The 26,847-nt window shown below is 39.5% G+C and overlaps 2 protein-coding genes across 4 annotated transcripts; one reads left to right on the top strand and one right to left on the bottom strand.

The window, feature by feature from the left end:
* Positions 1–358: 358 nt before the first annotated feature.
* Positions 359–15,978, top strand: arih1 (ariadne ubiquitin-conjugating enzyme E2 binding protein homolog 1 (Drosophila)). Of its 3 annotated transcripts, none has more exons than XM_034535236.1 (14): positions 359–832; positions 5,422–5,489; positions 5,621–5,768; positions 8,446–8,538; positions 8,642–8,697; positions 10,248–10,314; positions 10,488–10,594; positions 10,726–10,768; positions 10,904–10,975; positions 11,411–11,541; positions 11,853–11,910; positions 12,535–12,795; positions 13,297–13,409; positions 13,495–15,978. In XM_034535236.1, the coding sequence occupies exons 1-14, from the start codon at positions 545–547 to the stop codon at positions 13,577–13,579; spliced, it is 1,590 nt and encodes a 529-aa protein (XP_034391127.1). In that variant the 5' UTR covers positions 359–544; the 3' UTR covers positions 13,580–15,978. The 3 variants fall into 3 exon arrangements, with proteins under 3 accessions (XP_034391127.1, XP_034391125.1, XP_034391126.1); XM_034535234.1 differs by having other exon boundaries at positions 368–832; positions 12,514–12,795; XM_034535235.1 differs by having other exon boundaries at positions 368–832; positions 11,853–11,913.
* Positions 15,979–16,616: 638 nt separating this feature from the next.
* On the bottom strand, positions 16,617–26,847 carry c6h15orf39 (chromosome 6 C15orf39 homolog). Its single transcript, XM_034535232.1, has 3 exons — positions 26,545–26,847; positions 20,764–24,018; positions 16,617–18,482 (listed from the first exon to the last, which is right to left on the bottom strand). Exons 2-3 carry the CDS (start codon positions 23,975–23,977, stop codon positions 17,398–17,400), a joined length of 4,299 nt encoding a protein of 1,432 aa, XP_034391123.1. The 5' UTR covers positions 23,978–24,018; positions 26,545–26,847; the 3' UTR covers positions 16,617–17,397.

Here is a 26,847-nt window from a genome sequence, read left to right as displayed (position 1 = left end):
TACACGAGTACATTGACGTAATGTGACGATTGATGTAAATGTGAACTGAAACTGTACGGCTGACAAATACGGGTTGATGACAGTTATTACAAAGTCAAAACGTGTGTGCAGCATTATGAATCAGAATCGTCTTCTATTCGTTCAATGTTTTACACCCGCCGAAAGGGGGACGCGTTAACGTGCCGCTGACTTACGCTGCAAGTGTTTAAATTCGTCATATCGTAATAATAATATTTTGCGTATTTGAAAAATAGTTTCGATACAAAATAATGTGAAACAGGAATGTGCCACACAAATACAAGTGTTTCTTTTAAATGTTGTATTTGTTTTACATTTTCCTGTACAGCCCCTCTGACGTAAGGACGTCGTCAGTTGGTGACGCTGGGTCTCTTTGTTGGCTTAGTAGCGGCGACGTTTTGTTGTTATTTTCGCTGCAGCCGAAAAACAGGCTCGGATAATTTTGGTTTTCGTATTGTTCCGCAATCAACATTTCACACACTGTAGACTTAGGTGTGCTTGTCACAAGTTGATAACCACCCTAGGAATGGACTCAGACGAGGGTTATAACTATGAATACGACGACGAAGAGGAGGAATGTAGCGAGGATAGCGGCGAAGAGGAGCCCGAGGACGACACCCTGGAGCTCGGAGAGGTGGAGTTGGTCGATCCTGTGGTGGCCGGTGGGGAGCGAGACGAGTGCGGGGAGACTGGTGGAGGTGGCCACGGTCCCGGCGAGGAAGAGGAGGAGGACTACCGCTTCGAAGTTTTGACTGCCGAGCAGATCCTCCAGCATATGGTGGAGTGTATCAGGGAGGTCAACGAGGTCATCCAGGTAGTTATTCTGGCTTGTCGGCATCAGGAAAGACCGGGGTCCAGGCTTGGTTTGAGCATTAACAGGCCATGGACGTTAGCTTAGCCGTTAGCCCATAAGGAGTAGTTTACTTGCTGGAAGTTGGCAGTTTCACAAGTGATACGATTTACACAATACTAAAATTAGTTATTTCTCCAATGTAGCTTTTTTTGTTTGTGTGGTGTGTACAATTAAGGTATGGACTATGGTACATGTTCACATTTAAGGAACAATTTCCATACGAGTACCAGGAAGTAGTCTAATCCCAATTGAGAAGTTGTCAGCAACGTTTGCTACGCTAATGTTAGCTTGCGAGTCAGCTAGCAGGCTAACTAGCCAACTATTACCGTTAATCGAGCCCCTGACTGCAGAAACACCGTGTCTTTAGTTTTTGAATAAGGCCACGTTCACGTCCAACTCGTGCGAGACGACAGGAGGAGTGCGTTTACCAAGCAATCTAAATTTAACGTTACAAATGTGATAAAATAACAACCGTTGACGGTATTTTAATGTTGGACGAAAGGCTTGGTCATCGAGTTGGTTAGCAAGTCAGCGTTACCTGCCAGTGTGATTTACGTGATCGTTAACGCGCTGTCTTATCGTGATTTACAAAAAAGTTAGTATGGATTGCAAGAACGTTATAATCGGTCAACAGCTAATAGTTATAGCGTAAATTAAATAAATGGGCAAACTCAGTGGAGCCCTTAGGTTTGGCGTTAACTCGGGCCTCCATTTCATTTCACTTGGCTAACTTACAGTTGAGTACAGCATAAAATGGAAAGGGATTTTGGATAGACCTGTCACTATTGACGTTTTTGATAAATAACGTTGTATTTTATACAATACGGTGTTTTTGAGTGCCATTAATAGCCAACCCAATGGGTAAAAAGGCAGTGCAAGTGGATACGGTAGAGCCGCATGGCAGCAGAAACAACAGACATGGTGATTCTTCTAAAAATAGGATTTACATCAACTTAATTTAACATTTAGGTATTTTTCGCCACCAACAAAAACACAGTTTCAGCAACAAATATGACCACATCTCTTCTCAGAATTTAAGTTTTTAACACGTACTATGAGACGGTAGGATAGTTAACTTAACTTGACATTACTTTTTCATAGAAATGCCTTTAGTGACTGTAGTGACTGTGCATTCACATGTCAAGAGTGACTAGATTTGCCTGGCCTCTGAAGGGGTAAAGTTAACGTGGCTGGTGGATTTATTTCATCTGACTGTCAAAGATTCCACTCCTAACCTCAGATACACAGGAAAACTTCCAGGAAGATTGTCCATGACTATATTAAGAGGTGTTTCCAATATTTTCCACCCCATTCATATCGGTGAATGCCAACCAAATATTCGGAACATTTCTCAGTAATAAAGTTCAACAGCACCACAAACTGCAGCCTCTAAAATGAGTACCAAATTCCTAATTTTTTTCTTAAGGTGTACTCAGCTTTAATTGTAGATATCTTTATTCAGATACCTTTATCCTTTGTGTCCGTTCAGTCTTTTGCCGGTGTCTGTTTGAAGTTTGGGGGACAGCACATGAGTACATGTGGGGCTGCACATTCATAAATGTTTGCAAAACTGAAAGCACAACATCATGCTTTGAATAAGTAAATAAGAATTGATAAGTAAGTAGTTCATGATTGATATCTGCTTTTTGAGAAATAATGTGACTCTTTTAAAAGAAGTATTTCTTTAGGTTATCTTGCATAGTTATACACTAATTAGGGCTATTGTTGAGAACATTACAATAACCCCACCAATACCAGTACCCTTGAAGTTCAATTGATACCAGTATAGTTCTTTTATTTTATACATTTTTTTCTACTGCATTTGATGCCCACAATGTAAATAAAAGCATTTAGATGTTTGAAAAGACTCCACCACCACATTTATTTTGATCAGACACCAAAGGCGTGTAGTCATACTTTCGAACGTTTTGCTGGCATCTCAGCACGCTGAACTGCCAACTCCGTCAAATACACATAGCTTGACTTCACCACACCACATACTGTGGGGGTTGTAGCTGCTGCTGTAGTGGGCCAATCACACAGTGCATTATATCAAAGAATGCTTTCGGGGATTGGCTGCAATTAAAATCATACACATTTTTCCAGATCTTGGTTAAAAAAGGATAAAAAGCAGGTACTTTGGCAGGTTTGATACTACTGATACCAGGTCTTTTTCAGTTACGGGATGTTAATAATAAACCTTTTAACTATTTACCGACAATATGTATTTTGACCGGTTAATGCCATCAGTTAATCAGTTAAAAGTAATACTAAAAAATAAAAAGCTGAGCAAAACTTAAGACTAGCCACTTATCCCCTAAAGAGACTAGCACTGTTCCACCCTAAAAGTCAACCCACCGTAAGTGAGCTATAGTAAAACATGTTGCTAATTTCAGGTCTAATCCCCTTCACTTTAATCAACAGGCGGCAAGCAAGACACACAAACGTACCCTGTGTCATGAGGAGTTGTGGAGCATTTATTCATCGACCAATTTACTGTACATACACTGCCCTGCTACGTTCACACAGGTGTTAACTTCAAACACACTGTCTCAGAACTGAACACTTGCTGACATTACGTCGGACTTGCAATACTCTGACAGAGTATGCCTGGAAGACACACAGCTGAGAACATGGAAGATAAACTAATTGATGTGGTGTAGACTTATTGGGAAAGTGGCTACATTTGTATAAAAAGTGGTACCATATAAAACAATTCCCTTATCTAATCTTGCAATCTCTGAGAACAATCCCTAGTGCTCTGTTGAACTATGGCATTGTGACACAGTGTACTTTACTGTTCCACCAGATCATTCTGATTTTAAAATGCCATGTAAAGGGCTTATTCTCTTGTACCCATAATGACTTCAGTAGCCAGAAAATGTGATTTTTTTCTTTTTTGTTAAATCACAATTTACTTTTTATTCAGATAACATTTTTAAAGCCAGCAAGATTTGGTCGGGGTGGGGGGATTCTGGATTCAGCTATAAGTGCATTTTACTACTTTTCCTAAACTGAGATATGATTGGATTTCAGACTTTAAAAGTTTCTGTACTGAGGCCCCAGGTTTCTTTTTGGTTCAGCAGCTTTCTCGAGAACTGTCAGAAAAACAACTTCAAACTTGATGCTGCGTTTTCTTAGGTCCTCAGTAATACACCTGCCATGACTTACAGTAGTTGCATCACATACCCAAGACGTTGCTACACTCACTCAGAAACACCACCTGTGAAATACACTCTGGTTTGGGGAAAACACCAGGGACAGACTGGTTCCAACTAAAAGGGCTACAAACAGCTTTGTATAGGGGGACTTATTATAATGTTTAGATGAATTAAATATTGAATTATGCTACTATTCTAACTCATTGTACCACAAAATAACCTACAAAAAGGCCCTCAAGGCACTTGAAGATATGCAGCTACTTTAGAGGAATTGCAGTACTGCATATATATATATATATATATATATATATATATATATATATATATATATATATATATATATATATACTGTTATGGTTATGTTGCAGATTTGGCTTACAACATTGAACTATTACAATATGATACTATAAACTACCCAGCATCATATGACTACATGTATGTACATTGTGCTGATAATGCCTGTAGTGTCTTTCACTCTTATTTTGAAGTGATGAATGCATTGAACATATATCGCAGCAGAACAACTGTTATGCACAAACAAAGTGAAAGCATCCCGGAATTTTAAAGGTGCTATATAAATAAAGTTATTATTATTATTATTACCTTGTGTGACACAGGAGTTGACAGGTCTTTGTTGTAACTTCTGTCAGAGGTGTAAGTCTTCCCTGGCCTCACTATTCAATTTGATTATGACTCATCTGTCAAAGATTCTCAATGTATTGTATACTACATTTTTTCTAAACCATTTTCTAAACAAATGCACGTGGCTACCTTTTTGAAGAAATAATATAATCAGATAAATCCCCCCTTTTATTTATTTAGAAAGTTCTTTCAAAAATCATACTACTATTATTTAATAATGATCCATCTTTCATTATCTTTAGTTTGCTGTAGTCAACAAAAATATCAACACCACAGTTGAATTTCAGCCTGCATGTAAGTAAAAAAAAAGTCAGCTCAACATTGTCGACAACAGAGGGACTGATATTGGTAGCGACATCTCATGCTAGTGACTCCCGAGTGCCGTTTCTCTGCACGCAGTTTGTGTAAGCTCTGCTCAGTGAAGTACTAAGATCAGTGGACGAGAGAGGAGAGAAACACGCGTGACATGGAGCAAAATGCAGTAAAGACTCAAACTAAGCTGAAATGAAACCATACTCATTATGTTTTGAATCTGAAACTAGTTTTAGCCATTTCAAATGACTAAATACGTTTTCTACGAGACTTAATCAACTTCCTAAAAACCTTGGCAATAAAGCTTTCTGTTGTTCCACAAAAGAGAGTTGAACTTGTAATAGTAGATTTTTGAAGGTGGCCTTTCATGTCACATTTACTCATTGTTTTCAAATTTCAGGTTTATTTCTGACCAACCCGTTCTTGTTTCTTTAGAACCCTGCGACAATAACTCGCATCCTTCTCAGTCACTTCAACTGGGATAAAGAAAAGCTGATGGAAAGGTAAGAATCTCGGAAAGACATTCTTTATTTGTCACCTTTAACTTGCCAGCCAGCAAGTTTAGAAGTTCCTGGAAGAGCTCATTTTTTAATGGTTTTTTTTTTTCAACACTTTTTTGTCTCAATTTTTACAGGTATTTTGATGGAAATCTGGACAAGCTTTTCTCTGAGTGTCATGTCATTAATCCCAGTAAGAAGCCTCGCATCCGTCCTCCAATCAACACTAGATCATCAGCACAAGACTTGCCATGTCAGATCTGCTATCTGAACTTCCCCAACTCTGTGAGTCCCATAATGATGCCAGTATTGTGTTGTGCTCCCCGAATGTATGTTGTTCGGAATCTAAATTTGTGTATTCAGAGGTGCCTTGGTTATTAACACAATAGCAGAAGTAAAGAAGAAGGGCTAACTTGACATTGAAAAATGTGATCTTATTATCTGTTGTGAAGTACTATAATCATATCAATAATCAATACTATTTTTTTCAAGCCCTCTATAACCACAAATGTGAATGTGCTCCGTGTCATTAATTCAACCCTCATTTTACATCATCGTTGTTTAAATGATTTATCAGTACAGTGATCTAATTTCACTTTGCAAGGTAAAGATGATAAATGCCTAAATCTAAAGATTGTACAAGTCATTATATTAGGATAGAATATTAGTTCAAACTTTGCATCCTGTAATCGCACGTCTCCCGATCAGCTAGTGACTTTGCCAATTAGGGTTAGGATTGTTGTAATTGTTCCAATTTAAGATTATTAGTACAAAGAACCGAAGGGAAAACATTTAAAAAAGCAGTACATAACTCTGATGGAAAGCTGAATTATTCTTGGTCCTCCTCACTCCGAAAGTCAAACACTGCAAATACAGCAGCAGCTTAGTTTGGTCTCTACCGAACATTTCACTGTAGTGTGGATGTATCGTAATCATGGATGGTTACAAGTCTTACCTACAGGTTGGTGGAGGAAGTGCAATAGTTTGATGGCCATTCTGCTGGCAAGCTCCATCTCTAGTAATACCTGTATGCCAATGTTACGATGACATTGTAGTAGACAATAGGCCTGTACTAAGAAGCGAGTTCAACATACCCAGTAGAGGTGGGGGAATAAAGAGCCTTAAATTTGGCAGTGTGGGACAGTTTTGGATATAGAAAATGACCTAGGATTTTATTTCACCGTTTAACCATCATAGTGTGGAAAAAAGTTTGACTGCCGATCGCCAACGGCCTATATTCACTAAAAATAATGCGATCTGAAGATCATCATTAATGCTTTCTCGTAGTTAGTGTGATAACAATGCATGTGAACAACAACTCCTTGTTTATATGGTCGTAGGAGAGCTAGTAGTGTTTACATGTTGTTCAGTAAAAATGACTATTGAACAAAAGTAAATAACTTTATTATGATGTTTTTCAAATGTAATCTTGTAGTGAGAAACTAAATCCAGTTGTTTTAAAGGAGATGTTTTCACAGCAACATAAATAGCTATTAAAGTAAATTATGACCAGTTTATCTGGGTGAAAACATCTTATTAAATAAAATAGATGTTGACAGAATGCATAATAATAATGCAGTAATAAATCATAATATATTGCAATGTTTGATATTGCAGTAATCAGCATATTGACTTAAGTATTGTGATAATATCGTATTGTGGGGCCTCTGGTAATTGCCACCCCTAATGCGCATTGGTCCTATGAAGCTGTTTAGCAACTCTGCACATCAACCCAGAGTTTCTCAATCTGGCTGAGCGCTTTCAGATAACAGGAGCGATGTTGCAGCATATGACCGATCACAATCATGGACATGTCAGCCGAGTGGCATATTTTACAAAGAGAAAACTATAATATTAGACAAACACAGAAGTTGAATACATAAACCGGGCTAAAAGTAAGACCGTTTAAACTGCCCAATGCTGGAAGAACAGCTGACAATAAATCGCAGATTGTGTGTATGTGTAAATTAACAGCCTACTATCATTGCTTCATCTACGGCACAAGCAGATCTGACTAGAATTACATGTGTGTATTTCATTAACTTAATGTGTTGCTAAGATGTATTGTTATAGGATAGAAGATTATTTCCTCATCCCATTAGCGTGTATGATTATATTTTAGCCTTATTTGTTCAGCTGCAACTCTGGTGGTGTGAAACACACAGTACAGTACAGGCGGTTAACTTATTAAAGGGTAGATTGTCATGCAACCTAACCTGCACAATCTTCTCTTTAAGAAGTTAACTGCCATCGTAGGACTGAAAACCCAAAGTTAACCCTGAAGTTACCTTGCTAACTCCAAATCTGGCTTCGTAGTACAGGCCTTCATGGCCATCAAGTGAAATAATCATTCTGGAACCATTTTTTTAAATCTTCAAGTTTCTCAAACATTTGGATTTACGGTTATGTTCCTCTGGCTGTCAAACATCACAGAAGTCGACATGGCAATTACAGAAAGTCGTTTTTTCCTAGAAACTTGCAGGAAGTACTGAAAGAACTCCTTATCTTAATGCTGCATGTCTTTTTTGAGTCAAGACTAACGAAATGTGACAGCTCTTATATGGGCCAAATGTGTGGTCCAAATCAGTACTTAACAGTTTTCTGTTTGTCTGGTTATTGAGCATATTACAGTTGCAATCAGCACACTTATTGTCCATCTGACCTTAAGAAAGCTTTGATTTAATTAAGTGTACAACAGAATGCAGGTTTTTGTTTACTATCTTTTTTTCTTTTCTTTTTTCATTACATGTCATTTTTTCAATGACAAACCAATTCTAGATGAATTTGAGTATCTATGATGATGTATTATGCAAAGGAAAATTATTAGATTACATTTTCTTTAATGATTTGTACTTCTAATATACAGCACAATCACATTACAAGGCTGGTTGCAGATACCAAAACTGCTTATTATCATGTGGTGTCTTGTTTTTTTTATTTACAAGATGCTTCTCTCTTACAGTATTTCACAGGCCTGGAGTGTGGGCACAAGTTCTGCATGCAGTGCTGGGGAGATTACCTGACTACCAAAATCATAGAAGAAGGAATGGGACAGGTACCCACTTACATTTTTACTGAGGGTACGAGTCACTGATCACTGAACCTTGTCTTTTAATAGCAGTCTGACTAATAATGTGCCTTCTGTGTTGTTTTCTCAGACCATTTCTTGTCCTGCTCATAGTTGTGACATTTTGGTGGATGACAACACAGTCATGTGAGTATCTGCTTACATTTATTTAGATTTTCTTGTTGTGAAAAGAGCAGGAAACAAAAATGATCCCTCTTGTTTTTGTTTGTCTATTTTTTACGCCTCTGCGCTGTTGACAGCCGTGTTTTCGGTTTGTCCGTGCGTACACGCATACAGCCCATTCTTGTGAACGTGAATAACTGGATTTTTCAGGGACGCCTGGATTTCTTAGTATTTGGCAAAACCTGGACTCAATGATTGATTGTTCAACTGATCAGATTTTGGTGGTCAAATGTAAAAGTTGATATGAACTCACGTTGGGGCTGTCAACGAATATTCAAATACATACTCGATTAGTAAAAGAAGATGGAGAAACAAATATTTGCTTATAGAGAGAAAATAAACACGACTACCATGGCTGGCTACCTCGCATGCACTGAATGCACCGCATGACAGGAATTGCACAACAACGCTTTAAGTAACTGAAAATGTTTTAACGTCAGGTTGAAAGATAAAAAATTCAACAGCAACTGTGATGATGGCAGAAATCAGCCACAGAGACCGTGACACTGTCCTCACAGCAAGCGTTGCGTTACGTCATGTAAACAAACCACGTACTTATCCGTTTTGGGCTTCTTTTTTTGTGAATGGACATGGATGTAAACTGCATCATGACTGGTTTGCATAAAACAGTTGAGTGCAAAACGTGTCCAGAGACGGACGCAATTCACAAACTACTATCTGGATAGGATAGGATATTACTTTATTCATCACTAGGGGGAAATTTAGTGTTGTTAATTCTGCTGAAATTCATATAATCTTTCAATTGATGTCAAAGTGTTGAAAACATAATAAAGCCCATACACTGTGCTATTTAGTCAAATGGGTAGAATTGAATAGTAAAAAACACCACCATATTTATTTTTTAAAAATCAAAAGAAAATGAATATCAATCTAAAATCAAATATGCATTTTTTTATATAAACATTAGGAATAGAAACTGTATAATGGAAGATTTTTTTATTTGGCCTCCTGGTAGAACATTCTTAGTGCAGGGCTCTCTAGTTACACCTCTACTTAACTCCTTCACCATGTTGATGTTCAGCCTGTAGTGCAATGAAATAAACTTCCATATTGAAAGCATAGACACTAATCTTAATTACTGCCAGCTCTTAAGCTGGCAGTAATTGTCTTAACCTACATTTTGATCTGACAAGTTAACAAGAGACCTATCAGTGTTTTCACTCATCAGTTTAGGTCAATATTTAGTTTCATGAATTAATTTTGTAGCACTTAGTTAGAAGCCTACTCTTAAACTTACTTAGTTTGTTAATTGTGAAGTGTGCTGTTGGTAAATAATTATTGTCAGTAGACGAATACATTTTCTCACTGTAGTGCCAGTTTGCAAATTGACTTCATTGAGCTACTTAGGAAAACATGAACTTGCATGACATCTTTTTTGTTTCCTGCACTGTTTCTTGGAAGTTATGCACTGAATGTGAAGGAAGGAAGCTTTTCCCAAAGTCACAATTCTTTTTTATAATGAAGACTAATAAATGATTTGACCTCTCCTATAGGCGCCTGATAACGGATTCAAAAGTGAAGTTGAAGTACCAGCATTTAATTACGAATAGTTTTGTAGAGGTAAGCTTTGGGATTTTTTTCCTCCTTAACAGAATATGAATATTGAATATGAACCTTTTGATTTAAGATGAGCTGTTCTTCTGTTATGCAATATTTGGAAACGCATGGACTTTCTTTGTACTCCATCCATGAAACTATGAGTTGATGTTCTACCTCACATTACTTTTTTTAAGTGCAATCGACTGTTAAAGTGGTGCCCTGCACCAGACTGCCATCACGTTGTGAAAGTCCAATACCCAGATGCCAAGCCAGTGAGGTGCACGTGTGGCCGTCAGTTCTGGTAAGATCATTTGTTTAAAGAAAAAAATGTATATTAGATTATCGGGAATTGGAAGCGACAGTACTTGAATGCTGACTAAGTAAGTTTAAAAGTAATTAAACATTGTGTGAATTTGACTCCCATTGGTGCAGCTTCAACTGTGGAGAGAACTGGCATGATCCTGTCAAGTGTAAGGTAAGCCAATCAGGAATACGTATACACCTTGCAGAAATGTTTACCTATTACTCATCATCATTAAAGACATTTTATTAAGATAAAAAGGCTTCATTGTGTGATAATTTCTTTATTTTATTTTGAATTATTTTGTAGTGGTTGAGAAAATGGATAAAGAAATGTGACGATGATAGTGAAACTTCAAACTGGATTGCAGCAAATACGAAGGTATGGAATCAACGTGGTCTGTTAGTTGTACCCTCTTATCTGGTTTGTGTTGGTAGATAAAAAAACATTTTAATTGTGGGAATACCAATCATACTGAAGAAAAGGTTTTTTTTGTTTGTTTTTTTAAATGGGGGGAAACTGACTGTCTATACATTTATTTTATTTAAAAAAAAATTTTTTTAGTAAGGTGCATTAAAACTGAATCACATATTTGTATGTTGAAACATACAAATTACAGACATTATTATGGTCCCAAGGCATCAGGCTGTCATTATTGTTTCCCTGCCCCCCAAAAAAATGTCAACTTCCACCGTCCAAATGCACTTTTTCTGTTTCTTATTTGCTTGAATTCATTTTTAGCATTTAATTAGAAAGCTTTGAACACTTGACCTGGACCAGAGACTTACACAAATCATTACTCCCCTCTCATGACAGGAGTGTCCAAAATGCCACGTGACCATTGAGAAAGATGGTGGCTGCAATCACATGGTTTGTCGGAACCAGAACTGCAAAGCTGAATTCTGCTGGGTCTGCCTGGGTCCGTGGGAACCGCACGGCTCAGCCTGGTAAGACCTAATGCTTCTATAGTAAATGACGATGATGTCACTTGCCGTGATGGAATATATTTCAAACTGCCCTGTTTGATACTGTTGTTTTCATTTACATTAAAACTTAAACCTTTTAAATATGTGGAAATCTAATCTTATCAATTAGCAAATTGTCATGTCATATCTTTTCGTGTCTTAATACACATCTGACATCTGCGTTGTTTGAAATGTTATGTGAGTAAGCATGAAAACTGTCAAATTGTAGCTATGCATCTTATAATTTTCTGGAAAACCTTGTTGATGGTTCTGACCCAGCTGTACCACTTTAGGTACAACTGCAATCGCTACAATGAAGATGATGCCAAGGCAGCCAGAGATGCTCAAGAGGTAGTAATAAATAACTCATACTGCTAAAGTTATAAAACTGAACATGCTGTTTTTTGTGCTATGTTGCCGATTTACCACATAATGGCGCAATATTTATATTGGTCCACTTTTTGGTCAGGATGCTCCTGATTAGAAATGCCAAAAGAAGCATTTCTATTCAGAGGCAGCAGCATCTTTGTTGTTGCATGTTTCCATCCCACTGCACTGGATGACGCACAAAATTCCAAGAAGATATTGTGACAAAATTATCATTTGGTAAATGCAACAACAATGTTATAGCCTACAATTAAATTGTATACAAATGCAATCCACTTCCAAGTAATCAAAAAGGTGACAGTTCCTCATGTAAACCTGCTGTATGCTTTGAAGAAGTCAATCTTAAAACAGTGGGGTTGGAAACAATACAGGCATTGCTGTTGCAGCTGTCTGTTGACCTCTGACGAACATGGTTGATTGTTGCATCCTGAAGAATGGCAACTATCCTGAAACGTCTGCAGAATTATGACAAGTCATTATATGTTGTTGATGCCGTTGTACTCTGTGTGTCTGAACATTATCAGTCTAGTCCATGTCAAGTTGAGTGTGGTTTTTAGTTAAATTTAGTCCCATGCTGTGTCTGTGCAGCGCTCCAGAGCAGCCTTGCAGAGGTACCTGTTCTACTGCAACCGCTACATGAACCACATGCAGAGCCTGCGCTTTGAGCACAAGCTCTATGCTCAGGTCAAGCAGAAAATGGAGGAGATGCAGCAGCACAACATGTCCTGGATTGAGGTGCAGTTTCTGAAGAAAGCTGTGGATGTGCTGTGCCAGTGCCGCTCCACACTCATGTTCACTTATGTCTTTGCCTTCTACCTCAAGAAGAACAACCAGTCCATTATTTTTGAGGTATGATAAAAGGAAAATGATTGGTATAACTGAGCTATTTTAATGTTCATATAATTCTATAAAATGAGGAATTAATCATTGTAATGAAATTGTTATGAATAAACTGCCACGAAGAAGCAGCACTACATTTCTATAAATCAGTTATAATTAAGAAAGAAACCTTCTGAAGTAGATCTTCACCAAAATCAGGTTGGCTGATCCTTTGGCCATAATGTGTCTCTAATAAGTTTGAGCTATTCAGTACAACTGTTTGTGATACCTTGCTAGCGCACAAACAGAAATGCCATGAAATTCTGGTCACATTTCCTTTCCTCCCTGGTAGCAGAACTTGTCCACTAACAAAGGCCCAAGACCAAATCAGTCACCCGAGTGTAGGGAGGGGCAAATGGGAGGAAATCGGCCCAAACTTCCTGTAGTGTGAGCTAGGCCTTGGGCAGGATGCTTTGAAGTGTAGGCGACAATATCATGAATAACTGAATACATTTTTGTTGGGTTCATCAGAATAACCAGGCAGACCTTGAAAATGCCACGGAGGTGCTGTCTGGCTACCTAGAGCGGGATATCTCCCAGGATTCCTTGCAGGACATCAAGCAGAAAGTACAAGATAAGTACAGGTCAGTAAAAAAGTAGAATCATAATCACTGCTGCCACTATTACCTCTGGGTTCTTGGAGGCTGAGGAATGTTTTCATCTCCACAGATACTGTGAGAGCAGGCGAAGAGTGCTGCTACAGCATGTGCATGAAGGCTATGAGAAGGACCTGTGGGAGTACATTGAAGATTGAGGACACGTCCCAATGCAACGGACTCTTGAGTATCTTGACAAACTAGAGCGCTGATGCAATTTAACAGGGCAGCACGGGCCTTCTGCCGCCTCTCCTTTGGCAAACCAACCACTTTTGCATCATTTTCCTGGATTTGTTTAACGAAATCTTCAAAATAAATTATATTTAAATGAAAGGTAGAGTAATAAAAAGAACGTGTACTACAGTATTGTTAGAAACGGAGTGGAGTCTTGAGAAAGCAGAAAATCCATCTTAAACAAATGCATCCTTTTGGCTTGTATTGTAAAACCTCCCCTGAACTATCCTATTTTCCTTTTGTTTTTCTTTGCCTGTGAATCTTTTCTGTTTTGATTTTTGATTTTTTTTTTCCCATTAGTGTGAAAATGTTTTCAACACAGCTTTAATTGTCCTGCCATGTCTGCAATATCTGGTGAGGTCCTTGTCTGAGTGGCTGAATGTTGATGGGTTGATTGCAAAGGGGCAAAGACATTTCAGGGGGGAAAAGAAGAAAAACATCAGAAGAACAAAAAAGCAAGTCTGTATTTTTCAATTTGTAAATAGTCCATATGCATGGAAGTTAAAGAGCAAGAGTGGCACGTGTTTGCATAATTTTGAAATATTTATTCTTCACCAATATTGAGAAAGGTGTACTTTTGCCATGTAGGTTGATTCTGTCTTCTTCCTCCATAGTGTGTGGGAGCTTGAATGTCTTTGGTAAAAAGACATTCGTCCTATCATCCTCAGTCTCTTCAGAGCAGTGTACCAGTTGCACCTTATCAGTAACTCTGAAAGGGGAAGAATTTCTCTTAGTTGTCACGTAATCCGATAAATAACTCAGTTAAGGAGCTCAGCTGAGTTGGAAAACCAAGAGCAGAAAATGTTTTACAGTTCAAAGATATGGTAGAATGCACCGACCCTGTGTCCCTCTATTCTAACCTTTTGCCGTATCCTCTTAGTTGTTTTTAGAGGTGTTTAACATTTAAGTACATTACTAATTATTTGCAAGAGCCAAACTGAGTGACATTCACTCTTCTTTTTTTCTCTCCTTCCCGACGTGGCTTGAGGTAGCCCTCTTAAAGCTCAGCCTGCACCTTGGGGATTGAACGAGGGTAATGGAATGTACTGACGGCACATCTTTGTCGTGCTCCTAATTGGGCTGGATCACTGTCAAACAGGGTCAGGCATTTGCATCACTCTTGCAGGGAATACTTGGGTGGCATGGGCCAGTTGGTGCCGTGCTTCCTTGAAGAGATCTCTTGCCTTGCAGTAAGACTGAACATGGCTTCAGACTAAGCTACAAAGATGGACTTGCGTGATCCTTAGGCAGATGAGGAATACAGGGCAAACTAATGGTTGTAGGACTGTTTTATAATACCGTTATGCTTTTGCATTAAAAACTGTATTTTTCGCACATAGGTTGAGGAGTTGACATTGAAATGTCAGTGCCCCTCCAGGTTTTGCATTGTTCTTTGAGATGGTTGGTCTGGTTGTCGAGCTCTCTGCTTGTAAATGCTCGTTCATGTCTCTGTAATATGGCGGTCTTGACTAGATTGACTGGAGGGGACGTGAGTATACAGGCGTTGATGCAAGTCAGAAGATGACACCAAAGTGTCAGCTGTCATTTAAACGCATCCTTTAACCCAGTTTCAGATCTTTGGGGAATTCTCTCCCAAATGCTTCTAATGTGTTCAAACTATTATTTTATCCTAGCAAATTATAAACTGTATTGTTTATTTGAATAAATGTCATGAGAAATCTCATTTTTGGGAGTACTGTGTGAGTCATTAGAGTAGGTTTGGTCTCAATCATATGAATTATCCAAACATCCGTGATGCATTTCTGCATTATGTATTTTGCAATGTAGTGTACGACAGACCTTGGCAGAGCTGTGTCTTCCAGAATTGCATGGAATTCATATTTGCTAACTCTGAATAATTTTGATTTTAGGCTAACTGTTTTGCTTTTTTGTACCACTTTTATTTGCAGACTGTATGATTAAAGATGAGGTGGTTTGTATGATATCACTTTTGAATTAATTTTGTCTCAAATCACAAACCAATGATGACGACACAGGTTGAATGGATAGGATCAAAAGATGGGCTATTTTCTCAGTTTTGCAGTAATACACAAGTTATAGCTGTGATCATTTGGCTAATATACTCTCCAGGGCTCACTGTTTTCATTGTGTCTGCTAGTAGTTCATGAGCATTTTGACATAACGTTTGTAGTAACAAGCAGCTCCTTGCATTAAATTGAGACATCCAAAAACTTTTAATACTTTTCTACATATCTTTTCTTTATGCTATGAAAGGTGTTTTATTTCCTATTAGTGTAAAAATGTGGGGAAAATTAGTTGTCTGTTTTGGAAAAAATATTAAAGTGCAAAATGTTGCAACATCGTTCTGGCGTGGGTGGTTGTTTGATAATGGACACAATGTGTGTTGTGGCAGCAGCCGTCTTCATTTTTAAAAACGTTACTACGCAATCAATATTGAGTTTTTAAACCGTGTCCTGTAGAGTAATACCACTGTGGTAGTCACTGGTGTATGCTAAACGTATCACTGGAAATATTGTTACAGCTAATCAGCCATTTTCAATTAAACATTCTGCCACCAGATGGAAACAAAGACGCTAATGTTCCAAAAGCAAGGTTTACCAAATGAACTGCTCATTTTAAACTGACATGTCGCATGTTTAATCAGTAACAGTATCACACCTCCACTGATGTAATAACACACATTCAGCACTTTTTTTTTTTTTTTGAATTGCCCAGTTCCAATACCTGTGAGAAAATATGTGACTGCAATAAACATAAGCTGTTGTTCACTTAAATTATTTTTTTTCTCTTCGTTGTGAGTTGAGAAAGGCGTAGCTGGTAATCTCAGCAGTGAAGTGTTAGCAATATGATACATCTAGCTTCCATGAAACTGGTAAGTAAAAAAAAATAATAAAGTTGTTAAAGTCAAAAGAAAATATATGGGATAGAAAAAGTACACTTAAACAGCAAACATTACAAACATTTATTTACGCGTGAGGATGATGTTTTCAACTATTTAATCTGCAATTAGTATACAGTATACAGCAATTATCCAAAAATGTTTATAAAATATGAGGTGAAAGGTTCACAGTGAGTACAATGCTATGACAGCCTGGGTGTCATTAAAGTCCTTGAGCAGCTTAGTACAGAACTACATGACTGCCTATCCAGCTTCAGTTAAACACACTAAACTAAAACAACCGCAGGGGGAAGATCCCTCTTATGATAATGTACAAGGCTGGCACTACTATTGTAAACCTATATACACATGTGGCTGGCTCTAACAATAAAACCCTTTAAAAAAAAAAAAAAATTCTGGTTTCTAATTTCTTATTGGCAAAATATAAATAGAAAACGAGTCACTTACGTCACTCCGAATAACATTGTTAACCAGAAATGTGGATAATGACAAATACCAAAATTCATAGTTGCTGACAAGTTTTTTTTTTAACTTAAAGAATCATGGATTTGTTTTGCATCAGTTATAGATTCAAATGTAGCATTTGACAACAATCTATTTTTTGCATAAAACAAAAGCTATTTGTGTAAAAAGATAAGCGCTTAAAAAAAATATATATACAAGATGTTGTGCATTGGCTATGGCCAGGGCCTAAAAACTGTGGTTGAAAGTGACAAATGTGTAGTTAACCTCATTACAAAACAATTATCCAGTCCAACTTAATTCCTGAGAAGGCATCAGCCTACTGTTGGAAAGTAAACAAAGACAGTAGGTGTTTGTGATTGCAGTGTGACATGGCAAAAAGCCATTTGTTTGGGTGAACTAGTCTTCAACTTTGAGCCAGCCTTTTTTATAGTCTATCAGTAGCTCTAGGTAGTATTTCCACTCTGGCTCGCTGTCATACCTGACCTCAAATATAGTCTTTAGAGGGTTGGGGTGAGCCTCCTGGATACGCAGCACTTCCCCTCTGTACCACACTTCTGATTTGTCATCTTCTTCATACAGATGACGAATCCGCTTTCCTACCAGGTCTGGGTAGAACCTCATGGCCCTCTGAGCCCTCTGGACGGCCGAACGCAGGACCCATCGCCTCCTGTGTTCAGCACTGTGGCAGGTAGACAAGTAGGGACAGTATTTGATCTTCACGAGCGATCTGCGTTTTCTTTTAGAAGCACTGCTCAGGGGTCTTAAGGCGTGAGGGAAGCTTCCTGTTCTCTGCCACCTGTGAGTTACTCTGGGCGTCCTCCTGTGACGGTCCTTCTCGCTGCTCACTTCTCCTCCCCCATCATCAGTATGCAAGTGGGACGGCTCAGCAGATGAGTCCGAGACTGCCTGGTAGCGTGCCTTTTTTCTGTTTAGACCTCCACTAATCATCCTCCTCAGTTTGAGAATCACACCTGAACAATTCTTGGATCTATCCGGAGACTTTGCTCCAACAGGCTGCAGACTGGAGTATTCCTCTGTTTCTGTGTCACTGGGAGATGGAGAAAGCTGGTCAAAGATTATGGGACACATCCATGAATTTTCTAAAGTTGTGCTTAGTGGAATGAGTGAGGAATCCTGCTCTGCAACCATGCGGTCACTTCCTGTATTTTCAGTCTCTTCAGACTGATGGCCTCTCCAGGTTTTCTCACTTAATCCATCCAGCACACCTCCCCTTACAGTCTTCTTGGTGTCATCTGCCTCTTCCTTCTCTGACAAACTGTTGTCCAGAAACATACGCCTGGAACTGGTCTTTACCCTGCTTTTTCTTTTATTCCCATTTTTTTCATGGTCCTTCAGACATCTCTGTGGGTGTGATTCTGAGGGTGAGGCAGTGATGTCTGAAAATGAAGGACTCCTGCAGCTGGTCGTCTCCTCCCACCCTTCATCTTCTTCTCTGTCAGCAGGATCATCCAGATCTAGTCCTGCAACACAGGGAATATAGCAATTAGGCAAAAAATATCAAAATTAGGTTGTTGACAAATTGGGAAGGTAAAGGTTAAAGAATTTATAGAATTACGTTAGTGATCAGGGAGAATATAGAAGGCAGATAGAAGTTTGGGAGGTGTGACTGAAAAAAATAAAATAAATGAATTGATTTTGTGAACAGATGTTTGCAAAATAAAAATAAAAGCAAGCTTGCAACCACAAAGTTCAACGCAGGTTCACAAATCAATGTTACCGTAGCACATATTCAGTACGAGAACAATAAGAATCTATTCTACTCAGCAGACCTGGTGATTGGACAGCATGATCCTTCACCATGAAACACCCTTTAAAGCAGACACAGAATAGAAGTCTGTGGGAGGAGACACGAAGGCTGAGGAAAGTAAGTCAGCTGCTACAAGGGGGGCTAGTGAGACAACAGTGAGACAAGGGAAATGTTCATATACCAAAGTCAAGTGCTCCCAAACCATGTGAACCATTAATGTCAGCAGTGAACAGAAACTCCATTAAGCCTAATTCAGTTAGCAAATGTGTATGCCAAATATAAAGCGATGTTTGAAGGACACAAAGTAAAAAGGTGGGGGAAAAGGACATTTTTATAATTAGCAAATCCCATGAAAATACTAAAGGCAATAATGAATTGGTCTGTGCAACCAAAGCCTGAAGTAGCTTATTCCTCTCTACCATAGACCTCTCCGTCACGCTCCTACGGTATGATGAACATGGGCACTGTAGTTTATTTCAAGTTAATCCCACATAAATCATATTGGAGCTAAAGATAGTACAAACAAATACACTATTTATTCTTGTTTGAGTAACATTTGTAAAAGCTAGGGTCCGGTTGTTTTAGGAAATCACTGAGCCTCTTGTCAAGAATGAAACTAGATATTTTGTAACTTTATTTTCAACCTTCAGTAGCTACCAATGGCCTGCGTTTTGGTCTTTGAAAAAAAAAAAAAAAAGAAAGAAGATTGCCAGCCTTATCCTTTGAACGACTGGTGCTGTGAGAAACAGGATTTAGTCTCACTTCCCTCTATGACTAAATAGCAGAGATACAGGTCTTGTGAGAAAACTGGTCAGTTGAAAGATGATGATCTCCTTCTCAGCTATTTGAAATGTGGCCGTTATTCCCCTCAGTGTGTGTAGCATGCGTTCACTTCCTTCTTCCAGTAATGTGATCCAACAGCCTGCCTCACAATTGTTATGGTTCACCAATGCTTTCTAGCAAAAAAGCATGAAGGAGTTTCATGTATCCACAAATAGCCAAGCTCAGCACCCTCACCACCCACCAAAACAAGCATAATGAAACCATGCAACTTATTGTGATTAGTTACCGTTAGTAGTTAGCTACTGAAAGTGAGCAGAAAAATAACCTTCTTTCAAATCAGAAAAATCAAATAGTAGTGAGATTGCGGGACAACATAAAATATAAATATACCTGGACTCTCTTTTGGACATCAGGTGAGGTTGATTCTGTAAAAAATAAATGAATTTTATATTGAATATTTAATGTTTATTGTGATTTGTTCTTTACGAAAGGGCCAATAATGTTAAATATAATATGCTAAATTAAAACCCAGAGCAATCAGTCACACAATCTACCCATTGGGGATTTCCAGAAATATGCAAAGAAAGGCAAGAAGCACTGTTGCTTTGGCTGTCATGTTGTTCATATCACATGCAGAAATGATCAAACTAGAGACATAATATTTCTAAGTATTTGTACATGAAAGCAACACTTTGCTGCTTAACTTTCATATTAATTATCTTAGTCATCTATTATAAATAACAGAACAAATGATACTTAAACCGTAAGTTCTTACAAGCTGATTCATACTATTCACACACACTATTATAAACTTATCACTAAGGTGAAAAGTAACATTTTTAGAGCTGCCTAACCAATAAACTGTACTTAATTGACAACACGTATTGCATATAGTGCTGAATTGCAGTAGTGATTGGAAAAAATGTGTAAGAATTTAAAAAAGGTCTCCATATATGCATGTCCCTGCAATAAATGTCCAATATTAATTAATTTCATTCATTAATCTTGGTTGGTGGAATGAGTACTCTGGCTTGGTGTTACCAAAGAGACAAAATACCATCATACCACCTATAGTGCCATTCATTTGGAAACAGACGGAATAAGGTAACCAAAATGACATCACCACAACACCCGTTTGCATCCTTTCTTTACTTGAAAAAAAATATTCACATAACATTTCCCCAGTAACTCTGAAGTGAACATGCACTCACCCAGATGTTTGCAGACACAGGTGTGATACATAAGGTTGACCGCGTCAGCGTAGATGTCAGGCAGGTGTTTGAGGGACATCAGTCTTCTGAGCTTGGAGGAACAGGCTCTTTTATGAAACTGGATGAGGAGCTTTTCTTCGGAGAGCGTGGTAGGCCGCAGCTCCACTCTGTGCTCCTGCAGGACCTGGTCGATGAAGCTGCCCTGGACCATCGGAAACAGCAGCTCCTTCACCACCAACATGGGGAGGAACACTGCCCCCGTCCGCATGACGTGTGGAAAAGGACAGCGCTCTTGGGCGGTGTACTCCCTCAACCTGTCCAGGACCTTATGGAGTGCTGACTTCATCTCCTCATTGAGCCACACCTCTCTGGCTTTTACCCCCAACAAACAAGACACTTTCTGGACTTTGGCTGGAGGAGAGACCACTTCAGCCAGTTCCAACTTAGACAACCAGGTTCTGAGTTCCTGCTCTGAAGAGGCCAACACAAAGTTGGAGACCAACTTGGAGAGCGAATGGTGCATCTCAAAGAAGTGCTTGCGGACTGGCATTTGGACTTCTAGTTTTGGTATACATTCAGGTATTGGCTGCACAGGTGGCCTCTCTGGGAGTGGAGCTGGACAAGAATGCTTCACATCACAGAAAATTAAATTGTAGTTTGAAAGTTTCAGACACTGGGGAGGAATGTTTTTAAAATCAAGTTTGCTCTCAGGTGGTTGAGGTGGAGTAGTGGACTTGGGTTGCAGGGTGACCACCTGTTCATACAGTCTGCATATTTCAGCCTGAGAAGACAAGTTCATCTGCACAGTTACCTCGCCAGGTTTGGACTCATGTGAAGCAGTTTCATCTGCTAATGAAGATTTACCTTCAAGTACATCAGGTTCACATTTCTTTATCACCAACATGGGTTCACTGTTGAATGAACAAGTCTCTTCAGGTTCTTTTTTTATTGTTATTTTGCTGCAGTACCTCTGACTAACAGGAGACTTTGAGGAGTCATCAGGGTTTGATGGATGTACTTTTTCCACCTTAATGTTTTTGGGTTCAAAGATCTCTACAGCCGGCTTCTCTGTTGGAGTATCTGCACACGTCGTTTTGGAATTCAGACAGACAAGTGACTGCTGTTCATCTTGAGTTGGCCTTTTTGCTTTAATGTCTTGCCTGGTTTTGTCTTCACGCTGCTCAGCTGACTGGACAATTCTGCCTGGAAATAACCCTCCAGATGCCTGCAGGTATGCTTTGTAAGGTGCCAGACTGAAGACATTGTCAATAACTGGCATAGGAGGAGAGTCCGTTTCATTTCCTACTTCTCCTTTCTCCATTTCTCCCCTTTGTCGTTTCTTAACTTGTTCCACCTCACATAAATCCCTATCCTCGTCTTTTATTATGATGGGTGAAGATGAGTGAGAAATACTTCTCTTCAGGTTCCCTTTCAGAACAGCAGTGCCTGAACTGGACACAGGGCCATTCTGTTGATTTCCTGGTGCAGTAGCAGCAGGGGAATAAATAATTTTTCGGATATTTGCACAATTAGGTACAGCTGGGTGGACTCGATCCGAACTGTGGTGCGATGAGCGGGGCAGCCATTTCGCTGGGGAAACAGGGAGGCTTTTTGGCTTTTTCAGGCACATAACCTTGGAATCACAAGAGGAATAGTCCAGGATTCTGTCCATGCTCAAGCCAGTTGGTGGAAAGACGGGTCGGTCAACGTGCAAGCTGGTGAGTGGTGGAAAGAATCGGTTAGTCTGTATGCTGGGTGGTGACACACCAGGTTGGCTTACACGTCTGGCAGGACTGGTTTGGTCCACACGTGGGAATGGTGAGTTGTTGTGTGATTGGCCAGCACACAGACTGGTGTTGGGTTTGTCCTTATGTAGGTTGGTTGCAGAGGCCATGGGGTGCTCCATGTATTGGCTGGATGGGGAAACATTTATGTGAGAAGAGGGAAAGCTAGGCGATCCATGTTGACTTTTTAGGGGGGCTCCGATTTGGCTTGCATTGAAATGAAATCTGGGTACTGCATAACACGGATAGTCAAAACCCTGCATCAGGGCATGATTTGGCAATGTTTCAGTGCCTGGCAGAGGAATTTCACCATGAAGCGAATGAGGCACCATGTAATGCTCCCGGGGGTTTGAGATTGTATGTTTAAGAATAACAGGCACATCTTCTCTCTGCTTAAACTGTGTCCCGTTTTCTACCTCCACATTTGCCTGAGAGTAGTAAAACATTGGGTGCTGTGTTAGCTGGCCATATTTGGTCATGGGAGAATGCTCCCGATAAACCTCTGAGGTGATATGCTCATATATGGGACGGGAGGGGTATAAGCTAGGGTAGCCTCTGGGGGGTGTCAGTAAACGCTGGCTCTGCTCACTTGGAGAACCATACAGTGTGCGAGTCGGGGTGCAGGGGTAACTGCCATAATTTGGGTCAATCAAACCGGGAAAGGTCCTTGCTCTACCAGGGCTGTATGTCTCCACAGTGATCCTATTTAGTGGTTCTGCACTGGGCTTAATCTGTAAACCTTTCTGTTGCGGCAGTGTGTCTTGTGCGTTCCTCTGGATGGGCGGTCTTTCAGTGTAGTGAGTATCAGTCTGCATCCAATCATGTTCATACACAGGGTTTGGTATCCTCGGAGAGCCGTGTTCCACACTGTATCGTTGTCCCATCACACAACCCAGTTCATTACAGCAGGGGTTATGCACATAAACCGGTTTAGGAATCGCTAAGTAAACAGAGTTTTCAGATGGGGGAGATGCATTCTCACTTGCAGTTTTTTGTTTTCTAAGAGCCCCTGATGCAGCAGCTGTAGGACTACTGATCCCAGGACTTTTAGTGTATAATGTGAAGGCCTGTTTTACTGGGGCGTGATGTGGAGGAGAAGAATGACAATGGCCTTCCTCTGAAGAATTGCTGTCTTGCCTGTAAATTATGTGGTGTTGTCCATCTATGCCAGAGAGGTGACTCACAGGACTTCTGCCATCCACCAGAGAGCTTTTTGAGTTTCTCCAAGGAGGAGTGAATCCCTCCCCATCCTTTCCTCTGGGATCATAAGTGAAGTAGGCCCCATTGTACTGCAGCATCTGCTTACCCAGGAAACCAGACATATGTTGTGGTTTTGACAGTCCTGTGGATGCTATGGTCCCGTCCAATAGTGGCATCTTGCTTTGAAACACTGGGTCAACAATGGTGTTCACTGACTGGCTGCTCATCATATAGTCCTTTGTTATGATGATGGAATGGTATAGCTCCAGACCTGAGAATATAGTAAAAACAATTAGAAACTGACATTCATCATTTAATATCTATGAAAAACTGGTTCAAAGGATCAATCTTTCTAATTGGTTTGAATAGCAGCACAAAAACACTTTTTTGCACACATGACGAGGTCATCTTTAGATAATAACTACCTTGAGGGATTTTATCAACATGGCGAATCTTGTGGCTTATCACATGTCACATAAACCCTTTTCAGTAAATGAACACGTGGAAACAAAAAGCAACAATCTGCAAAAAAAGTTGAACATGTGTGGTGATGATATATAGCATAACACTTTTGCAAAAAAATATTGTTGAATCTGTTTCCTAAAACGTAATTTGACAGTTGCCACATTTTGCAATAAACAAACCAGCTCTCATGGTGGTACCGATAGCATTATTGGTTGTGGTGGTGATATATAATCTGTGTATGCTTGAAAGGCCATTTCTGCAAATATGGAAATTACAATGAGACTGAACTACTGCATTTGATTGCATTTATTGATTATGGTCTTATTGTGGCTCATTTCAGATGTGTCATCACCGTGACATCGAAGAGCTTCAGTCTCGCTTTTATCAAACAAGAACTAATCACCTCATGACATGCACATCATCTTGGGTTAATCTGCTAAGAACTAACAATGCAGTGGACTGTGCGTTTCAATTCTGCATTTTATAACCACAAACCCAGAGTCATGACCTAGTTCCTTTTTCATATACTTCTCCCATATAGAAAAAGTTCTAAATTAGTAAAATATATGTCCAGAACAATTACTACTTGGTGCCTTCAAGAAGTTTGCGACAACACACACACACATATATATATATATATATATATATATATATATATATATATATATATATATATATATATATATATATATGAAAAATACAATGTCAGTGAAAGTTCTAGGCTTTTTCTACCCCTTAAAAAAACATAGTATTTATGCATGCTGAACTCCTATAGCTGTCTTTTCCAACAGGCACTTGAAAGCAGCATAATGCAACAGCTTGATGAGATGACCTCATCAATTGATGAACTCATAACTCTGTCACACGCACATCTGCATGAACCGGCAAGACATACAGCACATGAGAGACAGGAGTTGTGTGGGTTTTTTTTTCTTCCAGTGGACAACAATTTCTAATAACCCCTAAAAACTAACAGATCACAGTGCAAAACATCCCTGCTATCTTTTGACAGGTAGCCAAATTCAGAGCGGTCAATATGTTAAATCCGCTGTATCAGATCCAGGGAACACATTAGTCTAGCAAACTGCATACACATTAAATGATGATCATATTAGATGTGCCATATGTGTATGCCATAATGAGGGTGCAGAGAAATAAACACCCCACACAGGCCTCCATAAGGCCAAATACAGGCTCTTATGACACATAGACACGTAGATATTAACAGTTCATCCTGTTGACACTTTTTAGAAAGCCTGAAAAGGCGATGGCTTATCTGCATGAGGGAAGTGTGGTTTAGGCTATGTGCATGGAGGAAACGGCTCAGGGCTGTTTTCAGATGAATGAAAGCGGCACTCAGTGAGGTGAGGTGAGGTAGGGGTGTGTGTGTGTGTGTGTGTGTGTGTGTGTGTGTGTGTGTGTGTGTGTGTGTGTGTGTGTGTGTGTGTGTGTGTGTGTGTGTGTGTGTGTGTGTGTGTGTGTGTGTGTGTGTGTGTGTGTGTGTGTGTGTGTGTGTGTGTGTGTGTGTGTGTGTGTGTGTGTGTGTGTGTGTGTGTGTGTGTGTGTGTGTGTGTGTGTGTGTGTGTGTGTGTATGTGTGTATGTGTGTTGCATTCCCAGATATCTAGGGAAAGGGTGATGTAGAGTGTGACTTCCGAAAGCAACCGTCAAAATTGACAAGCTGAGCCTTAAACCACGTGGGAAAAGAGTAAGTCGTTTAAAATGACGTCAGTCTAAAAGTTCAAATCTGCTTATTAATTATCGGCTGTGTCAGGTCAAGACAAGTTGGAAGATATCAGCTAGTTCACGTGACATGAAAAAAAGTTTCTTTCCGGCAAAGTCTCAAAGTAACCAATAAAATGGCTCACGTTCAAACATAAAAAGGAGAACTCAAACTATAAGAACAAAAGTGTCTTCGCAGGTTCTTTTTTTTTTTTTTTTGTGGGGCGCAGAGGCCAAATGTTCACACGAAAACATGAGCGTGTGGCCCTGCCAGCATGACCAGCATGTTCAAATTAACAGAACGCAAATAATATGAAAATAATATACGCGCAAAAAGCGCGATCACAGTGCAAGTCATTTCCATACACGCTGCAAACGCGTCGCAAACCACGGTAAAAAAAAAAAAAAAACCACACTGTGGGCAAAAACAACAACAAAAACAGTTTCACACACTTGCGCTGCTTGGGCGACCTGAAATAGTTTCACAATCTGTCATGCTTTCGTAGAGAATACACCCCGTGCGCGTGTTTGTCAAACACGATGTGATGATATCATAATCGGTTGTTAATTTGGCTTTTTTTTAAGATTGGCCAGTAAATGTGTTTTCTTACCTCGTTGCTGTGTTGACAATAAATGATTTCCCAAAAGACTCCATGAAACACCGCTTCTGAAGAAAAGAGGGGGAAGTGTCCGCTTGTTGGCGGACCGGGGCAGTCCGGATGTGCCAAAAAAAATCCAACGAAATGAAACGAAGGCACGCCGAGAGGTTTGAGCGGCTCACTCCAAAAGTCCACGCGGCTTTCAGTGAAGTTAACAAACTGAGGAAAAGACAAAAGGGAGGAGGATGGACTTTGATCAATAGGCGGAGTCACACCCTCTGTCTCTCCGCGGCTTGTTGTCTACACATGTGATGC

This window comes from Cyclopterus lumpus, chromosome 6, assembly GCF_009769545.1.
Source record: "Cyclopterus lumpus isolate fCycLum1 chromosome 6, fCycLum1.pri, whole genome shotgun sequence".
In the NCBI taxonomy this organism is placed as follows: Eukaryota; Metazoa; Chordata; class Actinopteri; order Perciformes; family Cyclopteridae; genus Cyclopterus; species Cyclopterus lumpus.
The sequence above is the reverse complement of the archived record's forward strand: the minus strand, read 5'-3'. Positions and strand labels throughout refer to the sequence as shown.